We start from the raw sequence: 24863 nt of genomic DNA on the forward strand, positions 1-24863 counted from the left end.
TCTTTATAAAAAGCTCTCCAAAAAAAAAAAAAAAAAAAGGAAAAAACTCACTCAGGAAAACATCCTAAAAGCGAGGTTTTCTATTTTAAGTTTTTTTTCTTGGTAATTCTTTGGATGCAGTCCTTTTATTCTCGATGACTGCGTTACACAATAGGAGGCCCGGGCTTTGTGATCAGGAGAAAAACCCTCAATGAGAAAAATCCAAGCTACGGAAATACCAAGTTAACAATTTCTGATTCACGCCGGTATTTTAAACTTTCTTTTTAATTAATTTTATTTTAACAGCATTGAGATTGGGATAATATATATAATATATATATAAAAGTTATGCCTTTTGTTTATTAACTGCCCCATAATTAAGGGACAAAATCTGCATTCAGGTGCAGATTTTTGGCTCGTTAGAAACAGAAACCCAGAACCCACCAGCAGATCGGCCCCATTCGGCCCCCGTCTAGTCGCCCGTTTCTCCTGCTGTAACGACTCAAACCTTAATCAGTCGTTGGTCTCGTCTTAGATTCAGGAGCCGTATGTCTATCCCATGCATGTTTAATCCCCTCACTGTATTACCCTCTACCACTTCTGCTGGGAGGCTGTTCCCCTTATCTACCACCCTCTCAGTAAAGTAAAGCTTCCTTCCATTCCACCTCAGCCTCTGACCGCCTAGTTTTAGATTATTTCAGTCTGTCTGGGGCTAGATAACATCTTAAAAAATAGATAAGCTGTGGAATATAACTCCCATGAGCCTCAGCCAGTCGTACTGCTTCCTATGGCACATAGCTAGAATACAATACCGGACTGCGATACTCTGCAATGTGAAACACCATTAGCTCCATTAGCCAATCGTCGCACTTAATACTTAATACATAAGAAGTACTTTAATATGCATTGTTCATTGGAGGGGTCCCGCGGGGATGTTTAAGGTTAGCAGGGGGCAGATTATTTCCCAGATAGCAGGAGGTGCTGAGTGCAGACATTTCCCTCCTCGCCGTCTGTTCAGCAGAAGCCATGGGAGGGGAACGTTACTGAATATCTGCCCCATATCTGCATTTCCCAGGCGTGAGTCAGGCTGTCCCGGGGCGGGTCACGTCAGGTATAGTTATCAGGTGTCGGATATGGCTGACGTCAGGGATATTATATGTCACCCGCCTGGCGTGCAACGTGTTGGAAGTCTCGTGCTTTTACACGGAATTTATAGCTGAACAAAATGGATTCATCTTCCCAACAGACAGATGTTTCCCGGAGACCGGGGGAAGCTATTTGCTGCTGCGTAAGTTGCTCGAGGCACTTACAAGGTTCCAAAAAGACAGGAAGAACCGAAGTGCGCGAGCGAAAATAGCTTCCCCCGTCCTGCTGGGGAATCTTAACAATTCCTGAATGTTACATTGTATCTTTTAAAGATGAATCTTATATCGAAGTTTCTCTATTAAAGCTGCAGTTCCATCTATTCTGCTCTTAATCGAACGTTACAAACACAATTCTTAGTGCTCCTGAACGCTCAAATCCTTCCCAAATATAATTGTTGTGGATTTTTGTCTCATCCACATTTTTTCAGAGAACGGTTAAGCAGGCACTCATAGGTCGTTGTTATAGAAACTGAAATCACTTCTTAAAAGTTTTTTTTTTTTTTTTAAGGGTGATTAAACTGCCAGTGGAAATAATAAAATTGACAGATCTGCTAAGGTTTATTTGCTTAACATATTAAAGATTATTTGCGACATCACCTTTAGAGATTAATGCCTTGGCTTTTGTACAGTGTGAATAATATGCATTTTCTTAAGATTAGACTGTAAGCTCTTCAGAGTAGGGAGTGCTTTTTTCCCCTTCTGGTTTAATGGTTGTTTTGTCTCTTTCTGTGTGTATTTTGGCTATAAGCAGCTGGCAGTGGACAAAAACTTAGAGGGTGGTAGAAAAATGGAACAGCCTCCCAGCAGAAGTGGTAGAGGGTAATACAGTGAGGGGATTAAACATGCATGGGACCAACGACTAAGTTTTAAGTCTACAGCAGGAGAAATGGGCAGACTAGACGGGCCGAATGGGGCCGATCTGCCGGTTTCTTTGTACTTAAAGAGACTAATTATATATTTATTTATAAAATGCCATTTTCTGACGCCAAATGTTAATCCACAGAACGCACGGGCCTATTGCACATGGCGGATATACGAAACCATCGCAGTGCAAATATATTACCATTTTTTGGCTATTTCCTCCTGCTTTATTCATTTAACATACTCCTATCATTTTCTGCAAATATATATTTTTTAGCCTATTCATAGTTACCATTGCTATAAACTTTCATAATTTTTAAAAAAAGAAATATTTTCACCTAGCGTTTGCAAATACGCGTATAAAATGCGAGGTATTCGCATGAAAATCTACAGAATTAAACTATAAACAAGAAAAAAAATGGATAATACTTTTTTTTTAAGTATATTTAGTTTGTAATTCTTCTGTTTGTTCGAATAAATGGTAATAGTTTCCCATCTGACCTTTCTCAACGCGCTTCTTTGTGATTTCTGGGAAATGTTGACTCAGGTGAGCTGAGTTTTTTTTTATTATTCCCAAAAAATGTAAGTATTGTATGTTTTGAATGGCGTCCATGAAAGCGATGAGCGGGACGTGTCGATGTGATGTCAGGCAGCTTCCCCTTTCTCCTTTTCCACGGGAAGCCGACGATTAAGATTGAAACGTTGCACAAGCAATTCATCTTGGCGAGCAGGGAGGGCGCGATCGGCCCCCGTGGAGCGGGGGGGGGCACGTTGACATACTGTCTGTCATCGGCTTAATTGTTGTTTGAATTACCTGTTATGATCCGATGGCAAATCTGCCAGCGGAGCAGAAAATGTTGCCGGGACGGGTGAGATGTTTGCAGCCGTGCGCCGTCCAGCTGCAAAGATGGATAAACGCAATTATAGGGCAGACCTGGAGAGAGAGAAAATCCATTTAAACCTCGTAATGTCGAGCAGAGCCGCGTTTAATTCATTTGGGCCAATTTGCGAATGATGTATGAGTGCCAACGGACATTAAGTCTGAGGACCAGGGCCACCCTCCCGTAGCCGTAAGCAGACAGCGTGGCTGGACGTCTCGGTGGCTTACACTAATGGACGTGCTTAGTTAGACTGACAAAAAGATGGACTAACTCCTATTGTGCTCGGCGCTGCGCAAATGACCCAGTACAAACATTGTGGGCCGGAGGAGATGGAGCTTTGCCCGTCCGGACGCATATTGATGACTCGAACGGAGTTGTCCATCGTTGACACATTGTATCTCGCGGAATAGCGGTCAATTAGAATTGTATTATTTATTATATATTTTTTTTTTTTTATTATTTTATTAAAAAAAGTTATAATAAATGACGCGTTGACGCCTCTATTTTTAATTTCCTATAATATTTTTTTTGGCGGTGCAGAGAGAGAGAGAGGTCGATCACGGTTCACTCGTCGCTAGAGCTGTTTGCACGGCTTACTGCAGCCATCCTGGCATTGGCACAGCGGCGCGGGCAGGCAGGCAGGCAGACGGCGTACCCCGCTCGGGCGCACGGATCAAGCCAAGTGCAGCCGTGTTGATTTAAGGGTTTAGAAGCTTTGAGCCGTGTCTTCCTGGTGTTTTCTTGTTGGTTTCGCGTCCTTTGCTAGACCCGCCATGGGGTTTAACTGTCGCACGCAATCCAAACACGGCAAGCACCTGCGGTTCCCGTACAATGGGACCTGCGGCTGGTTTTATCCGTTCCGTGGAGGAACCGGCGCCTCCGATAAGAAGAGTTTAGCGGAAAGGTGATCACCGGGGCAGAATATGGAGAAAGCGCTTGTTTTGTTTAGAGGCTCACGTGGTTATTGTGCTCGATGGCGGCTTTGGAGTAAGAGAGTCTTATCGGTCGCGGGTGGCTTATGGTTTTATCTGGACTCTTTAAACGTGGTTTGTGGTTTCTCGTTTGGGCGTTCGCTCTGTTATTAGCAACTTAAGTCGGCATCATAGATCTTAATATAGCAGTTTGTTACATATGTTACACTTTTTAAATACAGTTACAGGTTGCGAGGGTCACATGTTTGTAGCCACAACATTTATTGGCTTTGTTGCGATTGCTGATGTATTAAAAAGTGGAACGAATAGACGCCGACGCTATTGTGACATCACAAGACACCGACGTCAAAGATAACCCCAGAAACGTAGCATATGGCGGCAGATCCGGCCCTTCCGGCACTAGGAGCGTTTCCACGCTGTGTATTTTTCTGGCGTGGATCTATAAAAATACATGTGTATATTCCTTGAGTCTAGAATGTCCGTGTATATGTGCAGTACGTGCCGCCTCTGACACGGAAAAATCTTTATTAATCAGCTGAGAGCAAACTTTCCATTTATATCTCACAGCGAGATTTATTCCGGGTTTATAACTACAGGGAAGACTTTCTGATATAAACAGCTCTTTATCTGAATGGGAAGTCACATGGAAAAATATTTTCTTCATTACTGTGTACAGTAATACCCCCCCCAGCTCTGTATACAGTAATAACTGCCCCCCCGTGCTGTATACAGTAATATAACCCCCCAGCACTGTATACAGTAATATAACCCCCAGCACTGTATACAGTAATATCACCCCCCAGTGCTGTATACAGTAATATAACCCCCAGTGCTGTATACAGTAATATAACCCCCCAGCGCTGTATACAGTAATATAACCCCCCAGTGCTGTATATACAGTAATATAACCCCCAGCGCTGTATACAGTAATATAACCCCAGCGCTGTATACAGTAATAACCCCCCAGCACTGTATACAGTAATATAACCCCCAGCGCTGTATACAGTAATATAACCCCCCAGCGCTGTATACAGTAATATAACCCCCCAGCGCTGTATACAGTAATATAACCCCCCAGCGCTGTATACAGTAATATAACCCCCCAGCGCTGTATACAATAATATAACCCCCAGCACTGTATACAGTAATATAACCCCCCCAGCGCTGTATACAGTAATATAACCCCCAGCGCTGTATATAGTAATATAACCCCCAGCGCTGTATACAGTAATATAACCCCAGCGCTGTATACAGTAATAACCCCCCAGCACTGTATACAGTAATATAACCCCCCGCGCTGTATATACAGTAATATAACCCCCAGCGCTGTATACAGTAATATAACCCCCAGCACTGTATACAGTAATATAACCCCCAGCGCTGTATACAGTAATATAACCCCCCAGCGCTGTATACAGTAATAACCCCCAGCACTGTATACAGTAATATAACCCCAGCACTGTATACAGTAATATAACCCCAGCGCAGTATACAGTAATATAACCCCCCAGTGCTGTATACAGTAATATAACCCCCAGCGCTGTATACAGTAATATAACCCCCCAGCACTGTATACAGTAATATAACCCCCCAGTGCTGTATACAGTAATATAACCCCCAGCGCTGTATACAGTAATATAACCCCCAGCGCTGTATACAGTAATATAACCCCCAGCACTGTATACAGTAATAAACCCCCCAGCGCTGTATACAGTAATATAACCCCCCAGCGCTGTATAATGTTGACAAAACCTGGTTTTATCTCATTTTGCCTCAATAAACCCCCTTTATCGACATGGAGGCCGCCATTATTATCAGTCATGTGATATTTTGGGTGACTTTCCCAGCTCAAACACCACACTGAGCTGATGTTTTATGGCGATGCTAATGAAGTCCGTTCCTCCATAGACTTTCATTAGTCAGAGAGTCTGACTGAATGATTAAGACTGAGCCATTCTATTGTTCCCCACAGGCAGTATGATAAGGAGTCGGGGTGTTTAGTAGATCGGGGATCAGATAACAGAGCGAGAATCATACAAACGGCTGATATGCAGCTGCCTGAAAACTTTATATTATGGGGCAAAAACTACAGCTGGGGGGGAAAAAAAAGCCCAATATTTATGAAAAATCATTTTTAATCGGATTCGTGGAATACAAATAAATGGTGGGAGATCCGTTTTTATATTAAAGTGAAACTGTTGCCTTGACTAGTTTTATTTTCAGTTACTGCATTTATTGTAACTTTTACAGAGAGGCTGTTCTTAGGATCTCATTTTTGGAGTTAAAAACATTTTGTGAAATTAAAATAATCTCAGTTTGTTTTTTTCACATCCCGCGTTTGAGTCGTTTCCAAATTCTAATTAAAAACATTTTATGTCCCCTCTCGAATATTGATTTTCTTTAATAAATAGTTTGGTAACCAAGCTTTTATCGCTGTGAGAGCAACGCTGCTGGGTTTTTTTTTATATGAAGAGTGCTTAAGAAAGACCTGTTCTGCTGGTTGCTATGGCAACTGCACCATGTCTGCCACTTTGCACTAGAATTGCCAAATATTAGGTTCTCTTGAAAACGGCATAATATACAGTGTGTATATATATATGAAACCCCCTGATATGTCTCCCATGGGGCAGCCATCTTAACTTCCTGGTTTTTAGGATCTGCATGATTATTCCTCCCCATTAGGCCATCGCTCTTCCCTGTCTCCTTTTCTGCAGCTCCGCTTATTCTCTTGCCTCTTTTTGTTCTTCTATCTCCCGTCTTCTTTGTTTTTCCGCTTCTCCCCGATATCAGCTCCGTTAACCAGGCCTCCCGGAGCGCTTCCTCAAAAGGGCGAAGCCTCTGCACACACCCTCTGCTCTGATTGAATGAATGAGTGAGTGAGAGGCTGTCCACATGGTGCGCTCCGTGGCTCCGCCCTTTAGCTGAAGTGCTTCAGAAGATTCACGTCGGAAGCCGCTGGCGGGGGAGGTAGGGAGTCATATTGAGAATATATATATATATATATAAACTGCGGTTGTAGGCCACACCCCTAATTTAAATATTCAAATTAGGGGAGAAAAAAAAGAGCAGCCTATAATTGGGACAATACGGTGTGTATAAAAGGAACACTACTTTTTGGGTCAAAAAGACGGAAATTTTATTTACTAAACCAGATTTTTTTGGTCCTTAAATAAAGAAATTTAACCGACTCAGAGAGACATGAAGTTCAAACAAATCCGGTTTGTTTAAAAACCTCGCAGTTTATATTTAATTTATGACTTTTGGCAACCGAAGAGCAAATATTAATCAAAATACAAACGCCGTTCATCTTCGGGATATTTATCCATAAAATAATTTGCATTAAATAAACATCGCGCGGTTTAACCCTCTCTGTACCGGTCGCCGAAACATTGTGTCGTTCCTCGTAATACAGAACGTTTGTGCCTTTTCTTAAAAATAACTCACATTCTCCATAATTCTCACGGGAACTCTTCATTTGTCACGTGACACGGGAGCCGGACGTAGAGATTGGGGGGGGAAAACGGCTTCTGAAAAGTTTATTTTTTTTTTTTGTTGCTTTTAAAACAAAATAATAATAATTAATAAAAAAAATAATAATACAACGAGAGATCTGATAATCTTTAACTGTTTAATGCCAGAGAGAACGTAACGAGGCTACGTCTAGCATAATCCTGGCTGAGCTGAGTGATGGGAGTTGTAGTCCGCAGCACAGACATAGATACGTTGTTAATGAGTGTAAAAACCCTGTTTTATTCCATGGAAACAAAAAGATCGAGGCTCGCAGAGAGGGAGCCATGTGTTTTGAATTTTGAATATTACACGCTCTTTCTGGAGCTGCCCAGCGCTATTCCGACACCAGATAATCAGGTTTTGGTTCATGTTTCACGTACGCTGTTTTTTAAATAACAACGAAAATCGGTTTGCGGAGGACAGACGCCAGAGACGAGGGGCCTGTCTTTCTTCAGCGCGGCGCGGAGGTCCATAATTCCTCAAATTGGATTTCTGTTCCCGTCCCGCAGAACGCTCTGCAGGTCCGCCGTCTCCTTCGTCTCATGCGAACGTTTGGCTTTGGATTTGTGTTAAATGATTATTTATCGGCCTGAAATGTGGGGTGCAGCGAAACCAGGTTCATATCTGCTGTCCGACAGCAGAAACCCAGAACCCGTCGGCAGATCGGCCCCATCCGGCCCCTGTCTAGTCGCCCGTTTTTCCTGCATTAAAGACTCAAACCTTAATCAGTCGTTGGTCTCGTCTTAGGTCTATCCCATGCATGTTTAAACCCCTTCACTGTTTGGTCTCTACCACTTCTGCTGGGAGGCTGTTCCTTGTAGCTACCACCCACTCAGTAAGGCAAAACTTTCTTACATTATGTGTTACCAGGTTGGCAGTTATGTAGCATTGTTATTATCATACTTGCTCCTGGCTTTAATTTTTAAAGAAGCACTTAATTGAGTCACCTGCATTCAAGCAGGGATAACACCCATAACATACTGGGAAGGAGTCAGACTGTGTGACTCCGAGAATCTGAGATTGGGGCAAAAACCCTGGGAGTCGGGCAAAAAACCTCATCGATCCCAAGTATGCCGATGACCCTTAGTTCATACATTTTAAACATGAATTATAATATGGATATTTATCTAATATAATATAAATTCATCTTAAATCATCCAAAAAAGAAAGTTTTGACCGTTACATAGAGAGCTCAGCAGCTATAGTTTAATTGCTTGTATTTAGGATTTCAGAGCTTGTCGGTGGTCCGCGGACCACCAGCCATTCACAGGTCACTGCAGTGCGGACCTCGGGACGATACAAGACATGCGATAAACTCGGAAAAACAATTGTTTATGATAAGGCTCTTTTATTTTTAATGGTTGGCGGATGATGTTGAGTAAGGAGGTGGTTCCGCGTGTCGATTGTATTTAAGAATGTCGGAGAACCGCTCACCGCGGGGGCATTTAACCAACAGTCCAGCCCGTGGTCGGTGATAACTGTACGCTATAAGGCTCGCCCCCCCCAAAAAAAATAATCAAAAACAAATATTTGGACTTTTTCTGCCACTGGTCACGGACCTCCTCTGGTTCCGTCCCGTAGAGTCCGGAGTCCGGAACGTCTTGGTGGTTTTGATTTGCCTTTTTTCTTTTTCTCCGAGCCGGCGATGGGGTTAGATCGGAGTTTTTGTGATCCGTAACCTTTAGTCCGCGAATCTACCCCCTTGATGGTCTCCTGGCCGAGTCTCAAGAAAGACGGCGTTCCAGCTGAGCGCTCTGATTAGCAGCGTAGACACGTCGTGTGCTGATTGCGCTCAGATACGCTTTAAGCCGCAGCTCTGGGGTACATCAGCTCGGATTTTGGAGGCTTTATTCTATAAAGTCTAAATTAACAGCTGGTTTGGTTTGAATTCTCCAGGATCTGACTAAGGGATTAAAGCCCACTCTCGAGTGAGGACCATCTAGTTTAATTTATTTCAGGTCTATCAAAAGAATCAATGGTAGTTCTTTTGAACATAAAGCTGTAATCGTTCGATGTCCTTACTTGCCGGTCTAACACTTATTCAGCATTTGGATGTTACAAATACAAATCAAGAATAACGCGCAGGGAATTCTCCTGTCATATTTAAATCATTTTGCCAGCTCGATAAATCTGACATTGAAAGTCCTAATTTTATATAATTTAGGCATTATGTATCTGAATATTCTGCACGCGGACCTTCCTGCTATTAACAATTTTCATTTCATTTATACGAAGCCTAATAAATAGCCTGCATTAATGGAATGGTCCAGAATGTGGAAAAAATGAACAATAAAAGTAAAATAAAAAATAGAAATGAAATTTGCAGTGGTAAAAATAAATAAATAAAATAATTTAAAGGAAGCAATATATATATATAATACACAATTCTCCTATGTGAACGATTATCGTATAAGAATATGGAAGGTTCTATGTATGGGAGAATTGTTTTTAGGTATCTGGGGGAAGTAGTTTGTTGACGCACGACTGACTTCCTGTGAATGAATCAGGCAAAAGGAAACCACCAGTGGGAGTGCGTCTAAAATGATGTCCCCAGCCGTCCAAGAAACTAAAAATATATTTTAAAAAAAGCTTAATAATGGGTCATCCTTATGGATTATGGTTATCATTAGGAGATTCTCTTTTTTTGTTTTATTAAAATAATCTCTAGCGCAGTTTTGATGAAAATGTAGTCGGCGTTTGACCTTTTTTGTGATGTCCAATGCTTGTGAATAAATTAGTCCGGTTATATAAGGAAAATCTCGCGGATCGTTGTCTCACCTAGTATCACAAAAAAAAAATATTATTATTATTATTTTTTTTTTTACGTTCTCAACTTATTTTTGTTTATTCTTTACTTTGAACTTGAGTATGGTATTTAAGGTAAACATTTCTATCAAGACCCCCCCCCACACACCACCACCATTCTTACACGTGGCTCCGTGGGCCACATTAATTGTCTTAAAACCCACAGGTTGACCATCCTTTTACATTTGAATTGAAATCCTATGGAAACTGTAAACTGTGCCTTCTGGGAGTTATAATAGTCCCAACAGCCGCCGGCAGGGTCTGCAACCCTCCTGATAAATCCCAAAATTAAAAAAAAAGAAAAAAAAGAGGTACAGAAGGACTACAATTTTTGCCTGAATTATTATTATTATTTTTTTATTATTTTTATTATTTTTTTTTGTTTAATTATTCTGTTTGATCTCTATTTCCTAATGTTAACGCTTTACCTTAATGCGAATCAGAGATTCAGTAAATAATTGTGTTTATTATGTATTTGGAAGCCTTTCACAGACATGCTTATGTGAGTTTCTTCTTCATCTGTAGTGCGTGAATGTACCACTAGACCTTCATTTAGCTTCTTGCTGCAGTCCTTTGATGCAGGTAGGCTATATTATAAATAGGATTGTTACTATGGTGAATGATAGACTTGGTTGTGTGCTATGTGGGTAACCTTTATCTCCCCCTTAGACACTGCATTATTATTATTTTATTTATTCCATTTGTTTATTTATTTATTCTGTAAAAAAAACAAATGAAGACGATACAATTTTTACCCCATTTAATAAAATAAGTACATGGAAAAAGTCACGGTGAAGGAAATGAGGGGCAGATATCTGATTCCTGGAATTATTTATTTTTTTATTTATTTTTATTAACAGTAATATAGAGAAATAAATATACAGGATTCTTTTTTTTTGCATTATTTTTTAGCACTGCTTTTTATTATTATTAAAAAGCCTAAATATCTAATTGTAAGTCAACCTATGCAGTGACTTTGGGGTGATTAAGCCCCACACTATATATATATATATATTTATATATATATATATATATATATAACATACTGTATATACATTTGCATTACGAATCATTATCATTATGCATTAGAAAAGTAATCGATGACTCTAAAATACTCGCCAAAAAATGGTGCTTTCCAAAATTCTCTTTAAATGATGTGAATACAACAGATTTAGCGCCTATACATTTCTAGATGCATAAATTATTGCCATTATAGGATGCATGCTGTAAGATTAGCGACCCCTCAGCCAGGTTGTAAGAGTGAGCGGTCGAGTTAAAGAAACTTTTTGTCTTGGCGCGGGAGACGCTGTCCCTTTAAAGGTGTATTTGCGAGTCATGTGACCTTTGTTACAATGTAACAGTCTGTGCATGTATCCCGCGCTCGCTTTATTAACGCAGATCCGTCCAATGGCGTGTGTCTTGGTTGGGGGTGACCGCGGGGACACAGTTTTTTTTTTTTAAACCTCACTTAGCAGATCGGCCCAAAGCTGGGGCTCTAACCGTATTTGTCTGTAAGGCCTTACTGAAACTCCCTCTGGCTTTCTCTAAGAAATTCTGTGTGTTTTTCCTGTCTTTAATTTGGAAGGCGTCCAGACCCCGAGTCTCCTTTTGTACCCGCAGCTGCACACTTAATGTTCACATGGATGATAAAAAAAAAAGCGTTTCTGTCTGTGGATAATATTTCATTATTAACACGATTTTCATGGCCCTGCACGATTGTCATGTGATTGCAAAAGGTTCTTTGTTATAATTTGTGTTGTTACCCTCCCATACACATTTTTAGTGATTCATGGTTGGGATGGAAAGTTCAATAGAGAGATAAGTGTAAGAATTCATTTTTACTTTACTGAGAGTGTGGTTGATAAGTGGACCAGCCTCCTAGCAGAAGTGGTAGAGGGTAATACAGTGAGGTATTAAACATGCATGGGATAGACATACGGCTCCTGAATCTAAGACGAGACCAATGGCTGATTAAGGTTTGAGTCTTTACAGCAGGAGAAACTGGCGACTAGACGGGGGCCGGATGGGGCCGATCTGCCGGTAGGTCCTGGGTTTTTAAACCCCCGGGCAGTGTCAGTCTCCGGTCTCTTTCAGGTCTGCTTAGTTGAGATTTTCCGCGTCCTCATCAATCAGTTTGTGTGGAATCTCACAGCACAGCTGCGTCTCCCCGAGTGGGCCGGGACGTTACTAATGAGCGCTGCGTTCAGGAGCTCGCTGGGATCTATGAGGCCTCCGTGGGTCCGGACGGAATTTACAGACTACAAGCCCTCGGATCTAAGGGCGGTTTATTCTCCCGTTTGTGAAAGAGATGGTAGGAAGAGCCCCGGGGCAGGTTGGCTGCTTCGTCGGGGGGCAGATCCAACTGCTTAGAAATATAGTGCTTTATAATATTATATATATATATTATTATAAAATATCATGTGCTAAGACCAGCAGAAAGAAATCAAAGAAGCCGGTCCTTTCCCCCCACACAAAATCGATTGTCGGAGAGGACATAGAGGGAGCCTGAAAGTGTCGAGCATGAAGAGAAAGGCTATATGATATATCCCCACCTTTAAATCTTCTGCGTGGGGGTCCCATTCACCCTTCGCTATTCATACCAGGAATTCTAACCTGCATGGTTCTCTCTGACCTGCATGGAAGCCGTGACCACGGGGTGACACCATTTATGTTTTTTTCCATATTTATATATTTATGTAAACAATCCAAGATCACCTCGGGTCAGCGAAACCTGCGTGCGCTCTGCTCATCACTACTAAGAATATCTCCACTTGACCTTCAGTAAATCAGTCAGTTGCTCGGAGATGATTTGGCTCCTTGAGGATGTAAAAGAAAACGTTCCTCCGTTTCGGGGGTCACCGGCTGCGCAGGCTCAGGCCCCCCCGGCTCGCCCCATGGCGGCCCATGTGCACGAGGGTCTATTGGCGGCACAGGAGAAAACGGGGATCACAATCTTGGGGTTCATTGATGTCCTTGCCGTGTTGTCTGATAAGCAGCCAATCAGTGAAGGGAAGGCGAAGTGCATGCTGGGATACGAAAGCCACCCAATGGCCGGAACGTACAATAACTTTGCTTTATATTTTATGTTTTCGCTATTGAGTGGATGGCAGATTTGCTTCACCTTCACTGATTGGCTGCTTATTTACTGACTATTTTAATCCTTCTATTTTAAATGCCCAAAGTGCCCAAAAGAGTATAAATACGTCATCAATGGACCGTCTCGTTTCAGTCTTGGTAAAAAAAAGATCGCAACAGTATTGGAGAGGACTGTAGAATATTAGCTGTTTTATACAGTTAAAATAGTTAAAAAACTAAAAACAAATTCCGCTGGGAGGCTGTCAGCGGAATTCGACCTCCGACGATTCTTTTTAGTTATAGTGAGAGATCCGGAATAGTTTGGATTCCATACAAAATTTTTCCTTAATTAGTAAATCACCAGCCAGACGATCCTGAATATATATTTAAATTTTTTTTGCCGTAAACGTTACTTCCGGTAACAGCGGCAAAAATCTGTTATCCTCAAATAGACACCAGGAAACAAATTTGTTCCAAAAGCCTTTGTTTGCACATGTTCTGCCCGCAAGCCAGCATTGTACTCTTCGCTGCGCGATGCTTTCAGCGCCTTTTGTGACTTAGAAACGTTCTGAAGAATAAATATCAGAAATATTTGTGGTTTTCGTAACATTGTGTGCGTTTTTAACCCAAAACTGTTCTGTCCCTAAATTAGCTCATAATAGTGTTTTTCACTTTTACACCAAAGAATATTTTGTAACAAAAGTCACTAAAAGTGAACTCAATAGTTTCTTTGTTTCAAAGCAGTTTTTATCTCTTTGCAGGAATTTTAAAAAAAATAACACAGTATATAATAATGTCATCTATCTCTATATATATATATACATGACTTCATTAGCATTGCCACAAAGCATCAGTTCAGTGTGGTGTTTGAGAGAGAAAGGTATATTACTGTATACAGTGCTGGGGGTTATATTACTGTATACAGTGCTGGGGTTATATTACTGTATACAGCGCTGGGGTTATATTACTGTATACAGCGCTGGGGGTTATATTACTGTATACAGCACTGGGGTTATATTACTGTATACAGCGCTGGGGGTTATATTACTGTATACAGCACTGGGGTTATATTACTGTATACTGTGCTGGGGGTAAAAGATGATGAAAGACCTTTTTGAGACCGTCATACATTGAAGGAAACAAACCGTGAGAGATTCCCAGGGCGAGCAGCCGGACTGCTGGGTATTTATTACAGAAAGTTGGCGAGATCTGGACAGGAGAGGCGTCTGTGATGGATGTTCGCTGTTACTATAAAGAATCACTCTCAGACAGTCTTATTTGCTTTGTTCCATTACATTTCCTTGTCATACTCCAACAGACACCGAGTATTATACCCCCCCCCCGCACACCAGTTATAGACACACACGCATACACGCTACCATTCAAAAGTTTGGGGCCATTTAGAATTTTCTTGTTTTTGAAAGAAAAGCAGATTTTCCACATTTAAATAACATGAAATGGATCAGAAATCCAGCGCAGACGGGGTTAATGCTGTAAATGACTATTGTAGCTGGAAAACGGCTGATTTTTAATGGAATCTCTTCATAGGCGTACAGAGGCCCTTTATCACTCCCATCACTCCTGTGTTCCAATGGCCCTTTATCACTCCCATCACTCCTGTGTTCCAATGGCCCTTTATCACTCCCATCACTTCTGTGTTCCAATGGCCCTTTATCACTCCCATCACTTCTGTGTTCCAATGGTCCTTTATCACTCCCATTACTCCTGTGTTCCAATGGCCCTTTATCACTCCCATCACTCCTGTGTTCCAATGGCACGTTGTGTTCACTGATCAAAAGTTTAAGTTTAAAAGGATAATTGATGGTTAGAAAACTCTTATTTTCCATGCCAAGTGACCCCAATCTTTTGAATATTATTGTGTATAAATAGTTAGGAGAAACTTCCTGCGTCTCGAAGTCTTTATTGATGGAGCAGCGAGTGCAGCAGCGGGGTGTTTATTGCCTCCCTGGTGGTTAATGTTAGTAACTCTCGCCATCGCTCTGTTAGGCTATCCCTGAATCGATTGAGTTGATAAACTTGTTGAGACGTCTCGGCCCCAAACAGAACCGAAGAGAAAGTGAATTGAAAAGTTTGAGGAGATAAGAACCGGATAGACGCGGAGTTAAGGATCTCGCTGGCCGCGCCGGCTCTCTCTCTCTCTCTCTCTCTCGCGGGGTCGGTCTCTCCGAGTGTCGGCGCTGCCGGGGAGCTTACTCTAAATCCTCGGCTCTGGGCTGACAGTCCTGGCGTGTCTCGGGATAAAGGGCCGGGACCTCGGCACGGCGACAAATTCCGCGCGCAGGATGTAGAGGCTCAGCGTCTTACTCTGTATCCTATTTGCAGCCAAGGGAGGAATTAGCGGAAAGTTCGCGCTCCCTGCGCTTTCTTTGGCGTCTGATGTCATTTGTTGTTCCGAGACTCACCGAAGGCAGCGACACCCGGTCCTCCCGGTCCTCCCGATCCTCCCGATCCTCCCGGTCCTCCCGGTCCTCCCGATCCTCCCGGTCCTCCCGATCCTCCCGGGGAACGAGGCAGGAAGGTCTGATTGTTTTGGCCCCATCCGGCCCCCGTCTAGTCGCCCGTTTCTCCTGCTGTAAAGACTCAAACCTTAATCAGTCGTTGGTCTCGTCTTAGCTTCAGGAGCCGTATGTCTATCCCATGCATGTTTAATCCCCTCACTGTATTACCCTCTACCACTTCTGCTGGGAGGCTGTTCCACTTGTCTACTACCCTCTACAATAAATAACAAAGAGGCCCAATACAGCCCTGAAAAAAGGGAAAGGTATTTTTGGTATAGGATTGGATTTTCTTGCTACTTGTAACATCCGTGACACCTGACATCATGCATTTCCCAGCTGCGTATGTAATGCTGGTTCTGCCACCGGCTGCCACCTATCTCAGCTCCAAAAGCTGATAAACATAGAATGGTCGGTAGTTAGTAGATGAGTTTGGTTTCCCCTTTAATCGCACATTGTGACTGATCAGATGAGTTACCCAAATGGTTGTAATATCTGTTGCCATGGAAACAATTATTTAATGGAGACACTTTATTGAGTCACCTGTAGTCAAGCAGGGGTATCAATCATAACACACTGGGAGCAAAAACACCAAATGGGAGTCTTATATATGATCACAGAGGGAGAATAGGATGGAGTCAGACTGTGTAACCCCCCGAGAATCTGCCCCTTCACCCTGAGATTGGGGCAAAAACCCAGAGAGTTCCCAGTTATGGGGATCAGGACGGTTACCATTCGACCAATACAAAGAAATACTATTAAAAATGAATTTTTTTAACCCCTGATCGCTCTGAACTATGCATGTTTCCACTTACTATAATGGATATTTGTTTTTTTATGGCTCAATCCTTATGATTAACCCCTTCATGACAAAGCCTGTACATGTACGGGCTCACAATGGGTTTAAGGACAACTCATTGTCCTCAGGGGTTAAAGATATTAAACAGGATCTTAAATCAAAATTAAACATTTGGATCTGAAATCAGAAGCCCAGCAACAGAAGCAACGAATTACTATAAATAAGCCGATTTCTATAAATCGCTACAGGTTTCATTCTGCTTTTTAAATCAGTGGACTGGTAATGAAGGAGTTAATGGGGGGGTAACGTTATATTGGGTAATTCAGCTAAATATCTCTGCGTTGCGGCCCCTTAGCGCGTCTGTGGCCCCTGGCTTGTATGTAAAAGCTGTGAATTTGGAGCTGCGGGAATTTTCCGTAAATATCGAGACAAATTATCGAGGGAGTAATTAGCGTTCAGATCCAAGCCGCGTAACGAGAGTTTGCTTTGGAGACGGCGACGTTAGAGGATCCCCGTTTTAGGACAGCTGTTAGGTCCGCGCATGGTGCGGGTCGCATTCAGGCGAGTGGTTGGTTCCGTGCTGTAGTTAGGGAGATTCACCCGGTCACAGCAGGGAGTGGGCATCATGGGCAGGCGAGGAGGCGTAAGCACAGGCCCGAGCCTTAAACACCATCCTTATCCAGGCCAATGATAGCCGACAGGTAGATTGCCAATCGGGCTTGTAAATTACAGCTCGAGTCGGCCATTTAATTGCTGGATTGTAAGAGCTGCAGTTTAGAAACAGTTGGGATTCCCCACCATTTCTCTACTCCTCGTATCAGATAAAAAAAGGCGTTTTCAAAAATATTTGGCTGTTTTCATTTTTACCCCAGTTGTAGTTTTTGCCCCATAATATAATGTTTTCAGGCAGCTGCATATCAGCCATTTGTATGAGGTTCTCACTCTGTTATCTGACCCCCGATCTACTAACCCCCCCGACTCCTTATCATACTGCCTGTGGGGAGCGATAGAATGGCTCAGTCTTAATCACTCAGCAAGACTCACTGACTAATGAAAGTCTATGGAGGAACAGACTTCATTAGCATCGCCATAAAGCATCAGCTCAGTGTGGTCAACAATGTCGGCCTCCAGGTCTGCAGATAAAGGAAGTTTATTGGGACAAAATGAGATAAAAGCAGGTTATTACTGTATACAGCTCTGGGGTTATATTACTGTATACAGCGCTGGGGGTTATTACTGTATACAGCGCTGGGGGTTATATTACTGTATACAGCGCTGGGGGTTATTACTGTATACAGCGCTGGGGGTTATATAACTGTATACAGCGCTGGGGGTTATATTACTGTATACAGCGCTGGGGGTTATATTACTGTATACAGCGCTGAGGGTTATATTACTGTATACAGCGCTGGGGGGTTATATTATTGTATACAGCACTGGGGTTATATTACTGTATACAGCGCTGGGGGGTTATATTACTGTATACAGCGCTGGGGGTTATATTACTGTATACAGCGCTGGGGGGTTATATTATTGTATACAGCACTGGGGTTATATTACTGTATACAGCGCTGGGGGGTTATATTACTGTATACAGCGCTGGGGGTTATATTACTGTATACAGCGCTGGGGGTTATATTACTGTATACAGCGCTGGGGGGTTATATTACTGTATACAGTGCTGGGGGTTATAATACTGTATACAGCGCTGGGGGTTATATTACTGTATACAGCGCTGGGGGGTTATATTACTGTATACAGCGCTGGGGGTTATATTACTGTATACAGCGCTGGGGGGGTTATATTACTGTATACAGCGTGGGGGGTTATATTACTGTATACAGCGCTGGGGGGTTATATTACTGTATACAGCGCTGGGGGTTATATTACTGTATACAGCGCTGGGGGGTTATATTACTGTATACAGCGCTGGGGGTTATATTACTGTATACAGCGCTGGGGGTTATTACTGTATACAGCGCTGGGGGGTTATATTACTGTATACAGCGCTGGGGGTCATTACTGTATACAGCGCTGGGGGGTATATTACTGTATACAGCGCTGGGGGTTATATTACTGTATACAGCGCTGGGGGTTATATTACTGTATACAGCGCTGGGGTTATATTACTGTAATACTTGCTTCTGTTCCACCTGTTGTTTCAGTTAAATGCCCAGAAGCTTCCCTGAAGCAGTTCTTTAATTGTGTGCGTTTTGGCCTCATTCATCACTTTTGCCGGGGACACTTAATTGTCATGTGACACAAAAAGCCGGCATGAGCTGTTGCTATAGAAACCGAAAAGGCTTCTTTAAAGTGTTCTTATGATGAAACCTTCAGATCCGCTGGAGGTTCATGCGCTTGACGTACCGGAGGGTGAAATGAATGTTTTGCGGAATGTGGAACGTCGCTCTTTAGCTACAGAGATAAACGTTCCATAAACAGATTCCGCTCTCGGGAAATGTATCCGAGAAGCTCCCGGCGCGAGCGGAAACTGAAACTCTTGGAGGAACGTCTCGGAAGCCGGAGTGGAAGGGGTTATTTGTAGACGACGCAGGAAATGCAGATGCTGTTTCAGCACCGCCACGGCTTATCTCACCTCCCAAATACTATTTATAGATAACGAGTTCCTGCGCGGGAAAACAAAACGCGTTCTTAAGTGGTCAGTTCGTTGTCTACTTGCAATGCAGCCGCGCATGCACACGCGGCGTTCAAAATGAGCGCGCTGGAGCCGACTGCCGGGAAGTGCATGGAGACGTGTTCACTACTGAGAGACCCGGAGCAGGGGTCTTCACTGGGGGTCTCCAGGCTACAAACCCACGAGTTCCCAGGAACGCACATGAGAGTGTTCTGCAGAAACCCCCTATTCTTATATTTCGGGGAAACCACATGACGATTTAAAGGGACCATACAGCATTAAAGTGCAAAGAGGCTATCAATCAATTAATAGGAAATAACCAATAACTTGATGATTATTCCCCTCCCCGCTCCTTTACAGAAGCTGAATTGTTTCTGAAGCCTCCTCGGGGGTGGGGCTAGAACTTTGAGCCCTATCCTCAGCCCTGATTCGGAGACATGCGCCATTCCACACCGGTTCTGCTGAAGCTCCGCCTCTATGCTACCAAGGCCACACCCACGCTTTAAACACCCCCCCTGCGCATCCATTACTCAAGTGCAATTTTTTAAGATCTAGCGTACTGGGGTTTTAACGTTTATTCAGTCTGTCGTTGTGAGGAAACTCTTACACATATATTCACGGTACGTAACGCTATTAACCCTTAAAAAGCCAGCAGGGTATGCAAATAACATAAAAAAAAAAGGCTAGCCCGAGTGTCAGTCCCCAAACCTGGCATAAGGAAAGGGTCCGCACCTGCGCAGGTCAGACACCCCGGATTTTTTTTTTTTTTTAACCCTTTCCCGCGTGAGTTTATTTCCTTTCCGCTGGTTCTCGGGCAGTATTTTTTTTTTTTTTTTAACATACATATCACAGGCTGCTAGGCTAAGAGCCGGGGACTTCTCCCTCACCACACTCCGAGGCTTTGATCTCTCGCTTTGGAGGTAACATCAAACGGATGGCTGGGAAAGACAGCCAGCTCTATGAAGTTGAGCGTTGAAGTTAATAGCTGCGCCTCGGCCTTATTGCTGAAGCTGCAGTAAACAGTGATTTCGTTTTCGAGCAAAACGCACCATTGCTTAATTCCCTTCCTTTCTCTGTTTTCTCGCGATGCCCGCATTAAATATTCCTTCAGATTTCAGATAATGTTTTCCTTCGTATTCTTAATTACTGGCACTCGGTAAATATATCCAGCGCTGGAAAATCCCACCAGGCCTCGCGTTACGGCTGCTAACGAGGTTATAAATACCAAGTTGTCGTCTTGTCGTTTGCCCTTCATCGGTCGATACCCGAGGTATTTGCCCCATAAGTATTACCCCGACAGGGCTAATTGCAGTCGAGCCCCACAAAAGTTCAGAAGCCCTTTTGATGTTATTTGGTAGCCAAAGAGACATTTGCCCTCAGAGTTCAATATGAATTTGCCCCCAAAATATAGGTGTCAGCAGAACATTTTGAGAAACCAAGACTTCCTTGCCCCTGGGAGGTGCAGAAAAGGGGGGGGACATAAAACTGGGGGGAGAACGAGCCATCATGGGTGAGTCATTTCAATTTTGGTGGTCAACGTGGACCCATGGTGGGGTGGGAGAAGGAGCTCAGAAAGGTATGGCTCAAACCCTTCTCCGCAACCAATGGGCCCTTGATGACCTTTATCTCCGTAGGGTCTGGTCCAGCTGGGGCCCGACTGCAGTTATCTCACCCACCTCTAGGGGCGTCCTTTAAACTGGGTGAAGTGTAACCAAGGAGGGTCAGGACTGGGTCTGATGGGGCACAGGCGGACTCAAGTGGTGCTCTAAAAGATTAGATGCATATTTGGGAACTTTTTGCCCCAACATCTCAAGGCTTTTACTCCAATCTCGGTGAGAATGGGCAACCGCTTAGGGAGACGAGTGCCTTTACCCTCAGGGTAACGCCGTTAACGAGCGCCAACGAGCTACCGGACAGCGGAAGCGCTACCCTCCCGTATAGACGTAGCGCTTGTTGATTGGCGCTTCTGTTCTCGGGACACAAAACCACTTCCTAGCTCCTTAACTACGTGACCCAGAATTCTGGACTTCCCACCGTCTATTTTTCCGCAAATACCTCGTTCTGAAAGCCGTTTCATTCATTAAATAACTTCAGAGCAGCCAGTTCTTTATTATTAAACCATAATAGCGTCCAACGCATCGCGGGGCAACTTACCCCGGGGCAACTTACATTACCCCCAGAACGGGGGCCCCAGACCTGGCTTCCTTTATCTTATATTCGTTTATTTGAAGTATTTAATGAATTATTACTCCTGGAATATAACCCCGAATCGGTGTGAGGTTCCCTTTAACATATAGCAGAAAGCCACAGAAATTCCTATCAGGCTAGAAGTTTTAAATTAAATTTAAAATGTGTTCTACATTTTTGGTAAAAACAACATTTTTTGAAATTACCAAAATACTTTAAAAAAAAAAAAAAGCTCAAAATGAGAAAGTATGTTTCTGAAAAAAAGTTTTTTTTTTCTCCCCGCGATCCGCGATTGCGCTGAATTATTAATGTGCAAAGATATAACGTCTCGCTCTGCTACGGAGCTGAAGATCGATAGACGCGCGATAAAGCAATTTGTTATTACACCTCGTTATTACAAATCTGTCAAAGGGTTTCTCGGATCGCACGGAGCGGCCGGCGCCGATTCCGATATCAATATCAAAAATCCCACTTTTCATGGAGACATCAAACATTCGCATGTTAATAAAAAACTCCGGGTCAACCATTTGAGGCTTCAATGAAACCTAATTTATGAAGTTAACGTTTTCCGCCGTTCTGCTCTTTTTTGTTGCGTTTTGTTGACTTCTAGTAAACTTTGCACCGGAGTTCCGGCGGTTGTCTGTCTTCTCTGCGCTGCTTCGTTCTTCGTTGCAGACTATGGTTTCAGAGCTCAGTGAATACGATGGTTTGGCCCCCGGGGGCTCTGAAGCCTGACGCCTGTCCGTATCCCCAGGTTTACTGTCCTGCTTCTGGCATTTTACGCTTTCCATCCATTTTTCGTACCTTATTAACCCTTTCAGTTCAGGGGCCCAGAAACCCCCCCACACACACACACTGGATCTGGTTGCGGCCCCCCTGTCTGTAGCAGAAGCCGTTTGCCCCTCTAGTGAACTGGGGTTACACGTTGAATGTCTTCAATATCTGTAGTATAAATTTTAATCACATTTGTCATAATTTGCGTATTTTCTTATCCATCTATCTCTTATCTCCCCGGCCCTCCTCAGTACTTCTTAATGTCTCTGCTCCCCGGCATTTCTCTAGTCTGACCCCTCCCTGCTCACTCATAATTTGGGATAAGAAATGCCGAAATTCAGCACATTAGCCCGCCAGGCCCCAGTGAGCTTGGAGATGAGATTTAACCCTTTAGGTGTAACTGTCCGAACGCGGCATTGTACACCTTCTGCTGCGAGGGGGGGTTCAAGAGGGATGAGGGGGAGCGATTTGGCCACAAAATATCATTGATAATGCTTCGGATGTCTGGAAGGCAGCCTTGATCCGTCTGCTTGTACGTCGTATTCCGCTATGTTCCCGGTTGCTTGGTAACAACAAATATTAAACCACCTTGATGATCCATGTTTAACAACAAGAGTGCACTTCACGTACTTCATGGTTGACCGTTGCTTGTCCCCCCCTCCCCCTCCTCATTACGTTTTGGAACCTGTTTTTTTTTTTAACCTGGTTAATATTTGGGGGTTTTGATGCTCGGTGCCCAGGCCAGGATCCAGTATTTTGGATGTTTTGATGACCCACTGATGATGTAATAATGATGTCATAATGTTATCATTTTGATGTCATAAAGAAAAGATGAAAACGCTATTTTACATATTATTAAAATCTTTTAAGATGTTTTGATGGCCTACTTATGATGTCATGATGGTGTCATAATGTTATCATTGTAATGTCATGAAGAAAATATAAAAAAAGAGTTCATATTAGGATCTGTTAAGATGTCTCGATGGTCCCCTGTTGATGTAATGATTATGTCATGTAGTCCTAATGATGATGTAATAAAGAAAAGAATGAAACGTGGTATTTTGTGGCAAAACCGCTCCCCATCATCCTTCTTAAATGCTTTCTGGACGTGTTCTCACACTGTGACCCACAGCAGTGTGAATACCGGCAAAGTAACTGCTTCATTAATCATCGACGTCGTACAATGAACTGTTTGGTTTCCCCAAAACCCTTCGCAAACCTGACATGAAATATATCAACTTTGATTCATTTTTTGCTTTTGCTGAGAAAGAGGCCAGTTTTATATTCAGAGTAATTTTAGAATTCTCATTGCTTTCGCCCAGGTCTTATTCGGGTCTTTGCTGGTAACTACAGAGAGTTTTACTCATTTTAAACCCGCACTGGCTATCCTATAGAAAAAACAAGTGATTTTAAATATATATTAGTATCACTAACTGAAAAATCAGATAGAATGAAATGTACTTTACTGAGAGGGCGGTAGATAAGTGGAACAGCCTCCCAGCAGAGGTGGTAGAGGGTAATACAGTGAGGGGATTAAACATGCATGGGATAGACATACGGCTCCTGAATCTAAGACGAGACCAACGACTGATTAAGGTTTGAGTCTTTACAGCAGTAAATGAGCGACTAGACGGGGGCCGGATGGGGGCCGATCTGCCGGCAGGTCCTGGGTTTCTGATCTCATACAATCTATGATGATATATAATGAAGGGCCGGCCCTGGCAAGTTCCTCCTGCACCTGGCCCTGCATAATGTATAGTTCAAAAAAATCGAATACATGTTTTCAACAAATCGAAATGATTTTATTATTAACCCTTCCTGGATTAAGGTCGACTCTCATGCAAAACCCACTGAAAAGAGGAAGCTGCCCAAAGTACATTAATTTAATACAAAAAACTTAAGCCGCCTCCCGCTTGTCATAAAGTATCGCTTCTGAGTTGCTGACTTTGGGCCGATAGTTTTTCGATTTACACGGAGAAACCCGATCGTTCCCAAGCAGCTCCCGGAAATGAGTGAATACGTCGTCTTCTGGGCTTGGGGTTAAGGGGGCAGATCCCTTAATTATAATGAAACAAGACGGCGGCCCCCCTAACACTAGTACGGCGGCCCCCCTAACGCTAGTACATCAGCTTTCATTTGAAAAAACATTGACGTTTCCAAACTTCTTTGCAGGAAGAACTGGTTTTGTTTTATTAGATTTGGCAGAAGCCCATGCGCAGCCACACCGCAGCTTCACTATTAGAATAATACAAGTACGTTGTACAGCACTGCGGCATATGATGGCGCTACATAAATCAATAAATCATAATAGTAAAAGGAGGCTAGCGAATTTCCTTGGTAGTTCCTTCCGAGTGTCCCTGTTTAGTTTGGCTAATCCCTCTTTGGGTCCCAACCCCCCCCTTCTCCCCCGATGCCATAAAAATATACTTTTCAATTAAAGCAGATCTGCTCCAAAATGACTCCTGACATTCAAGGGAAAAACTGTCACATTTCATGTTCTAAAAATGAAAATTAAATAAAGTGTAAAAAAATGAAAATTAACTAAAATTTAAGGAATGAAAATTAAAGCATAATTAATATGTTTATACAGATATTAGAATTGATAGTAATAATATAAAAATACCCTTTGTTATCCCGTAATGCGCTGTATGCGGGAGCCGCCATCTTGCTGCCCCATCGCGGGGTTAAATCGCCCGTCGCCCTGAGGTATCTGTGATAATAGCGTTACGGAGGGACCTGCGCGGCTGGAAAAAATCTCTAGCGC

The 24863-nt window shown here is 43.0% G+C and overlaps 1 protein-coding gene across 12 annotated transcripts in view; it reads left to right on the top strand.

The window, feature by feature from the left end:
• LOC149277525 (transcription factor 7-like 2) overlaps window positions 1-24863 on the top strand; it is a 107520-nt gene that overhangs the window by 23014 nt on the left and 59643 nt on the right. For 4 of the 12 annotated variants that reach the window (XM_089502788.1, XM_089502790.1, XM_089502795.1 and 1 more), the window contains exons 5-6: window positions 1568-1580; window positions 7641-7677. The exons of the other annotated variants lie outside the window; for them this stretch is intronic. In XM_089502788.1, the coding sequence (XP_089358914.1) occupies window positions 1568-1580; window positions 7641-7677 (50 nt within the window). The remainder of the gene's footprint in view (window positions 1-1567; window positions 1581-7640; window positions 7678-24863) is intronic. 12 annotated transcript variants of the gene reach the window in all.

This window comes from Sceloporus occidentalis, unplaced genomic scaffold, assembly GCF_023333645.1.
Source record: "Sceloporus occidentalis isolate IW3139 unplaced genomic scaffold, rSceOcc1.0.p SCAF_212, whole genome shotgun sequence".
In the NCBI taxonomy this organism is placed as follows: domain Eukaryota; kingdom Metazoa; phylum Chordata; class Lepidosauria; order Squamata; family Phrynosomatidae; genus Sceloporus; species Sceloporus occidentalis.